General features: G+C 41.2%; 1 protein-coding gene across 12 annotated transcripts; it reads right to left on the bottom strand.

Annotated features, from left to right (window-relative positions):
• Positions 1–88: 88 nt before the first annotated feature.
• LOC109889023 (receptor-transporting protein 2) lies at positions 89–3,613 on the bottom strand. 12 transcript variants are annotated; one of them, XR_004209629.1, is made up of 3 exons: positions 3,314–3,613; positions 1,190–2,121; positions 89–1,017 (listed from the first exon to the last, which is right to left on the bottom strand). XR_004209629.1 is itself a non-coding variant. In XM_020480167.2 (2 exons), the coding sequence occupies exons 1-2, from the start codon at positions 3,466–3,468 to the stop codon at positions 1,773–1,775; spliced, it is 504 nt and encodes a 167-aa protein (XP_020335756.1). In that variant the 5' UTR covers positions 3,469–3,613; the 3' UTR covers positions 89–1,772. The 12 variants fall into 12 exon arrangements, 1 of the variants encoding a protein (XP_020335756.1); XR_004209631.1 differs by having other exon boundaries at positions 1,362–2,121; XR_004209630.1 differs by having other exon boundaries at positions 89–1,234; positions 1,371–2,121.
• Positions 3,614–6,727: the final 3,114 nt, after the last annotated feature.

The raw sequence follows: 6,727 nt of genomic DNA, 5'->3' as shown, positions 1-6,727 counted from the left end.
TTTGTCAAAGGGGGGGGGGGGGCAGTGTTGTGGCCAGTGCAGGCCTGTCACCGTTACCATAAAGGCTAAGTCATCATCATGAAAGAGAAAGAGGATATGTGGTGTGTTTATTTTGGTTATGGGTAATACATTTCCACGTAAGAATACAAGAGTGACATGCTGTGTCTTGTAGTAGTTCACGCCTAATATCACACCCCATCATCAACAAATGTCTTGTGCAATAAAACTCGTTTCGCCTTCATTAGATTGGATTACAATTACAAATAGACACACTGTGGAGTAAGACAGGAAATACACAGACCCAAACAGTATTGTTGGTGTACCAGCAGAATAATTCAATGACAGTAATAAAGCTTTGTGTCACGCTCGCTATCGTCAAACTCCCTGTCATAAATCAACCAAGGCGCAGCGTGCATGTAGTTCCACATCTTTTAATGAAAGTGAAACCGAAACAACCAAGAAACAAACAGGTAAACAGAAGAAAAAAAAGACCGTGACACAACCCGAGGTGCACACAAACACACACAGAAAAAATAATTACCCACAAAACACAGGTGGGAAAAGGCTACCTAAGTATGGTTCTCAATCAGAGACAACGATTGACAGCTGCCTCTGATTGGGAACCACACCAGGCCAAACACATAGAAATAGAAAACATAGAAAAAACACATAGAATGCCCACCCCGACTCACGCCCTGACCAAACCAAAATAGAGACATAGAAAAGGAACTAAGGTCAGGACGTGACACATTGTTTGTACACACACTGGAACAGCTGCAAAATAAAGGCAATCCATTTCCTCTTCAAAGGAATCACAAGTAGAGGAACCTTCTCTACCTCTCTAACCCCACATAGCTGAGGAACCTTCTCTACCTCTCTAACCCCACATAGCTGAGGAACCTTCTCTACCTCTCTAACCCCACATAGCTGAGGAACCTTCTCTACTTCTCTAACCCCACATAGCTGAGGAACCTTCTCTACTTCTCTAACCTCACATAGCTGAGGAACCTTCTCTACCTCTCTAACCCCACATAGTTGAGGAACCTTCTCTAACCTTACATAGTAGAGGAACCTTCTCTACTTCTCTAACCTTACATAGCTGAGGAACCTTCTCTACCTCTCTAACCCCACATAGCTGAGGAACCTTCTCTACTTCTCTAACCTCACATAGCTGAGGAACCTTCTCTACTTCTCTAACCCCACATAGCTGAGGAACCTTCTCTACTTCTCTAACCTTACATAGTTGAGGAACCTTCTCTAACCTCACATAGTAGAGGAACCTTCTCTACTTCTCTAACCTTACATAGTAGAGGAACCTTCTCTACTTCTCTAACCTCACATAGCTGAGGAACCTTCTCTACCTCTCTAACCTCACATAGCTGAGGAACCTTCTCTACTTCTCTAACCCCACATAGCTGAGGAACCTTCTCTACTTCTCTAACCTCACATAGCTGAGGAACCTTCTCTACCTCTCTAACCTCACATAGCTGAGGAACCTTCTCTACCTCTCTAACCTCACATAGCTGAGGAACCTTCTCTACCTCTCTAATCTCACGTTGCTGAGGCTCTTATTCCACTTTCATTGTGCCCTGTGCAGCCACACCTATCTTCCACCAGTTCCACCAGTGTCTCACTGCATTTATTTAATCAACAAATAGCTTTAGCAATCAGACATTAGGGTGTACCAATGACCACTAGATATAGACAAGTAAACAAAGAGAAATATTATAAAAAGTGTATTAGGGCGTATACCAGTCTATTTCTACCATATTCTACCGGGCTTTAAAACGCTTTGTGCAAAGGCCCATACTGCAGGCTTCGCAATGGGCACTCTCATGGGGGGGACCTTCATCGTCTTCGTCATCGAAATCACGTCTGTTTCTCTTGCCCAGGTTCTCGTGGTAGCACTTGACACGAATCTTCTCCATCAGTTTCTCCAGTAGGACTTGGAGTTTCTCCTCATCGAAACTGGCCTCCTCCATAAGAGCGCCGTCACATTGCCTGCATTCCTGACGCAAACATCGCACTTTCACCATTCCCTGCCCTGACGATAGATGCATGTGAAACACCACATTCACCCGGCCAGAGGACCAACTTCTGTTACACTTGGAGCACTTGAACCTTCATGTGTAAATTGGAGAAAAAAGGGGAAGTGGGTTTCAGACAGAAGCAGCTTTTAACAGAGCAATTGTTGAAATCCATTACGGTGCTGTTGTAATCAACTGTAATCAACTGTAATCAACTGTAATCAACTAATCAACAACTGTTATACTTTGCGCAAGTATTCTTTGTAATTCAACCCCAGGCACAGTCTTTACCTGGTGTTGAATTACAAAGAATTGCATTCAAACATACTTTTTCAGAGGGCTACATGAAAGCTAGAGAAATATACTGAACAATATACTGAACAAAAATATGTGAGTGTTGGTCCCTTGTTCCATGAGCTGAAGTAAAATATCCCCAAACTTTTCCATACGCACAAGCTTATTTCTCTCAAATTTTGTGCACAAATTTGTCTACATCCCTGTTAGTGAGCATTTCTCCTTTGCCAAGATAATCCATCAACCTGACAGGTGTGGCATATCAATAAGCTGATTAAAGAGCATGATCATTACACAGGTGCACTTTGTACTGGGGACAATAAAGGAGCACTCTAAAATGTGCAGTTTTGTCACACAACACAATGCCACAGATGTCTTAAGTTTTGAGGGAGCATGCAATTTGGAATGCTGACTGCAGGAATGTCCACCAGAGATGTTGCCAGAGCTCATTTAATTTCTCTACCATAAGCCGTCCCCAACATAATTTTAGAAAATTTGGCAATACTTGCAACCGGCCTCACAACTGCAGACCGTGTGTAATCAAGCCAGCCCAGGACCTCCACATCCGGCTTCTTCACCTGCCGGATCATCTGAGGGGGGGAGCTGAGGCTTATTTCTGTCTGTAATAAAGCCCTTTTGTGGGGAAAAACTCATTCTGATTGACTAAATCAGCCCTAATCTATGGATTTCACATGACTGGGCAGGGGTGCAGCCATGCACCCAATTGACTGATTTCCTTATATGAACTGTAACTCCGTAAAATCGTTGAAATTGTTGCTTTTATATTTTTGTTCAGCATACAGTTTAAATATATCTATCTACTATAGTTTAAAACATTTTACAGCATTTACCCTTTAAATTAAAACTTCAATGTCAACTATCAGTCTAATGTATTTGATTTATCTGATACACACAATTACCTGTTTTTGGTTGTCTATGTTAGCACCTAACAGGTAACACACACAGTGCAACAATATCAAAAGGACTCCTACCTTCCAAATGCCCCACTGATGTACTGATGCCAGCCTAATTTCACATTGTCTGCCTTAATGGAATCATCCATCTCGATACGCCAGCGGTCTCTCTTATTCCTCTTCAGATTTTTGACCTTTGATTGAAAAATCCTAATCCATTCTTGGTTAGTCATTGCTCTTTTGGTGAAGTAGCCAAACCCTTTGACTTGTTGTTGTTATCCTTCTTCTTCACACACACTTATACTGTAGCTAAGAATGACCTGGCAGTTATGCAAATAGCTTTCTTAAAACTGTTGCCTTCAACAGGAATGCTATGGGGAAAGTGAAACTTAAGTGTGCTGTTAGGTTTCTATTTCAACTGATAGTCCTGGCCCAGCTATCACATTTGTTTCCTTGGAAGTTGTGGGAATGTACATTTTTTGTTTCCCATAGGTTCTGGGAACAAAGCCATACGTTTCCTGACCGGTAAAACTCAACCTTATTGAAAGGTTCTGAGAACAAGAAGTATACATTTTTCCTGTTCTGGGAACCTTCATTTTTTAGATTGCAGCGAGGTTCTGAGAATGTTTTACTATGTTTCCCTGGGGGTTTAAAGGTTCTGAGAATGTTTTACTATGTTTCCCTGGGGGTTTAAAGGTTCTGAGAATGTTTACTATGCTTCACTGGGGGTTTAAAGGTTCTGAGAATGTTTTACTATGCTTCCCTGGGGGTTTAAAGGTTCTGAGAATGTTTTACTATGCTTCCCTGGGGGTTTAAAGGATCTTAGAATGTTTTAGTATGCTTCCCTGGGGGTTTAAAGTTTCTGAGAATGTTTTACTATGCTTCCCTGGGGGTTGAAAGGTTCTGAGAATGTTTTACTATGCTTCCCTGGGGGTTTAAAGGTTCTGAGAATGTTTTACTATGCTTCCATGGGGGTTTAAAGGTTCTGAGAATGTTTTACTATGCTTCCCTTGGGGTTTAAAGGTTCTGAGAATGTTTTACTATGCTTCCCTGGGGGTTTAAAGGTTCTGAGAATGTTTTACTATGCTTCCCTGGGGGTTTAACGGTTCTGAGAATGTTTTACTATGCTTCCCTGGGTGTTTAAAGGTTCTGAGAATGTTTTACTCTGCTTCCCTGGGGGTTTAAAGGTTCTGAGAATGTTTTACTATGTTTCCCTGGGGGTTTAAAGGTTCTGAGAATGTTTTACTATGCTTCCCTGGGTGTTTAAAGGTTCTGATAATGTTTTACTATGTTTCCCTGGGGGTTTAAAGGTTCTGAGAATGTTTTACTATGTTTCCCTGGGGGTTTAAAGGTTCTGAGAATGTTTTGCTATGTTTCCCTGGGGGTTTAAAGGTTCTGAGAATGTTTTACTATGTTTCCCTGGGGGTTTAAAGGTTCTGAGAATGTTTTACTATGCTTCCCTGGGGGTTTAAAGGTTCTGAGAATGTTTTACTATGCTTCCCTGGGGGTTTAACAGTTCTGAGAATGTTTTACTATGCTTCCCTGGGGGTTTAAAGGTTCTGAGAATGTTTTACTATGCTTCCCTGGGTGTTTAAAGGTTCTGATAATGTTTTACTATGTTTCCCTGTGGGTTTAAAGGTTCTGAGAATGTTTTACTATGTTTCCCTGGGGGTTTAAAGGTTCTGAGAATGTTTTGCTATGTTTCCCTGGGGGTTTAAAGGTTCTGAGAATGTTTTACTATGTTTCCCTGGGGGTTTAAAGGTTCTGAGAATGTTTTACTATGCTTCCCTGTGGGTTTAAAGGTTCGGAGAATGTTTTACTATGCTTCCCTGTGGGTTTAAAGGTTCGGAGAATGTTTTACTATGTTTCCCTGGGGGTTTAAAGGTTCTGAGAATGTTTTACTATGTTTCCCTGGGGGTTTAAAGGTTCTGAGAATGTTTTACTATGTTTCCCTGGGGGTTTAAAGGTTCTGAGAATGTTTTACTATGCTTCCTTGGGGGTTTAAAGGTTCTGAGAATGTTTTACTATGCTTCCCTGGGGGTTTAAAGGTTCGGAGAATGTTTTACTATGCTTCCCTGGGGGTTTAACGGTTCTGAGAATGTTTTACTATGCTTCCCTGGGTGTTTAAAGGTTCTGAGAATGTTTTACTCTGCTTCCCTGGGGGTTTAAAGGTTCTGAGAATGTTTTACTATGTTTCCCTGGGGGTTTAAAGGTTCTGAGAATGTTTTACTATGCTTCCCTGGGTGTTTAAAGGTTCTGATAATGTTTTACTATGTTTCCCTGGGGGTTTAAAGGTTCTGAGAATGTTTTACTATGTTTCCCTGGGGGTTTAAAGGTTCTGAGAATGTTTTGCTATGTTTCCCTGGGGGTTTAAAGGTTCTGAGAATGTTTTGCGATGTTTCCCTGGGGGTTTAAAGGTTCTGAGAATGTTTTACTATGTTTCCCTGGGGGTTTAAAGGTTCTGAGAATGTTTTACTATGCTTCCCTGTGGGTTTAAAGGTTCGGAGAATGTTTTACTATGTTTCCCTGGGGGTTTAAAGGTTCTGAGAATGTTTTACTATGTTTCCCTGGGGGTTTAAAGGTTCGGAGAATGTTTTACTATGTTTCCCTGGGGGTTTAAAGGTTCTGAGAATGTTTTACTATGCTTCCTTGGGGGTTTAAAGGTTCTGAGAATGTTTTACTATGCTTCCCTGGGTGTTTAAAGGTTCTGAGAATGTTTTACTATGCTTCCCTGGGGGTTTAAAGGTTCTGAGAATGTTTTACTATGTTTCCCTGGGGGTTTAAAGGTTCTGAGAATGTTTTACTATGCTTCCCTGGGGGTTTAAAGGTTCTGGGAATGTTTTACTATGTTTCCCTGGGGGTTTAAAGCTTCTGAGAATGTTTTACTAGGATTCCTTGTGGGTTTAAAGGTTCGGAGAATGTTTTACTATGTTTCCCTGGGGGTTTAAAGGTTCTGAGAATGTTTTACTATGTTTCCCTGGGGTTTTAAAGGTTCTGAGAATGTTTTACTATGCTTCCCTGGGGTTTAAAGGTTCTGAGAATGTTTTACTATGTTTCCTTGTGGGTTTAAAGGTTCTGAGAATGTTTTACTATGCTTCCCTGGGGGTTTAAAGGTTCTGAGAATGTTTTACTATGTTTCCCTGGGGGTTTAAAGGTTCTGAGAATGTTTTACTATGTTTCCCTGGGGGTTTAAAGGTTCTGAGAATGTTTACTATGCTTCCCTGGGGGTTGAAAGGTTCTGAGAATGTTTTACTATGCTTCCCTGGGGGTTTAAAGGTTCTGAGAATGTTTTACTATGCTTCCATGGGGGTTTAAAGGTTCTGAGAATGTTTTACTATGCTTCCCTTGGGGTTTAAAGGTTCTGAGAATGTTTTACTATGCTTCCCTGGGGGTTTAAAGGTTCTGAGAATGTTTTACTATGCTTCCCTGGGGGTTTAACGGTTCTGAGAATGTTTTACTATGCTTCCCTGGGTGTTTAAAGGTTCTGAGAAT

This window comes from Oncorhynchus kisutch, linkage group LG4, assembly GCF_002021735.2.
Source record: "Oncorhynchus kisutch isolate 150728-3 linkage group LG4, Okis_V2, whole genome shotgun sequence".
Classification (NCBI taxonomy): domain Eukaryota; kingdom Metazoa; phylum Chordata; class Actinopteri; order Salmoniformes; family Salmonidae; genus Oncorhynchus; species Oncorhynchus kisutch.
This window is presented reverse-complemented; position numbering and strand designations above follow the sequence as displayed.

What these genes read in the sequence shown, in the direction of transcription:
- LOC109889023 (XM_020480167.2), bottom strand. Translation starts at nt 3,468, where the DNA reads ATGACTAACCAAGAATGGATTAGGATTTTTCAATCAAAGGTCAAAAAT. An exon ending in ATCAGTGGGGCATTTGGAAG is followed by an intron (nt 2,122 to 3,313) that starts GTAGGAGTCCTT and finishes TTACACATGAAG; the next exon opens with GTTCAAGTGCTCCAAGTGTA.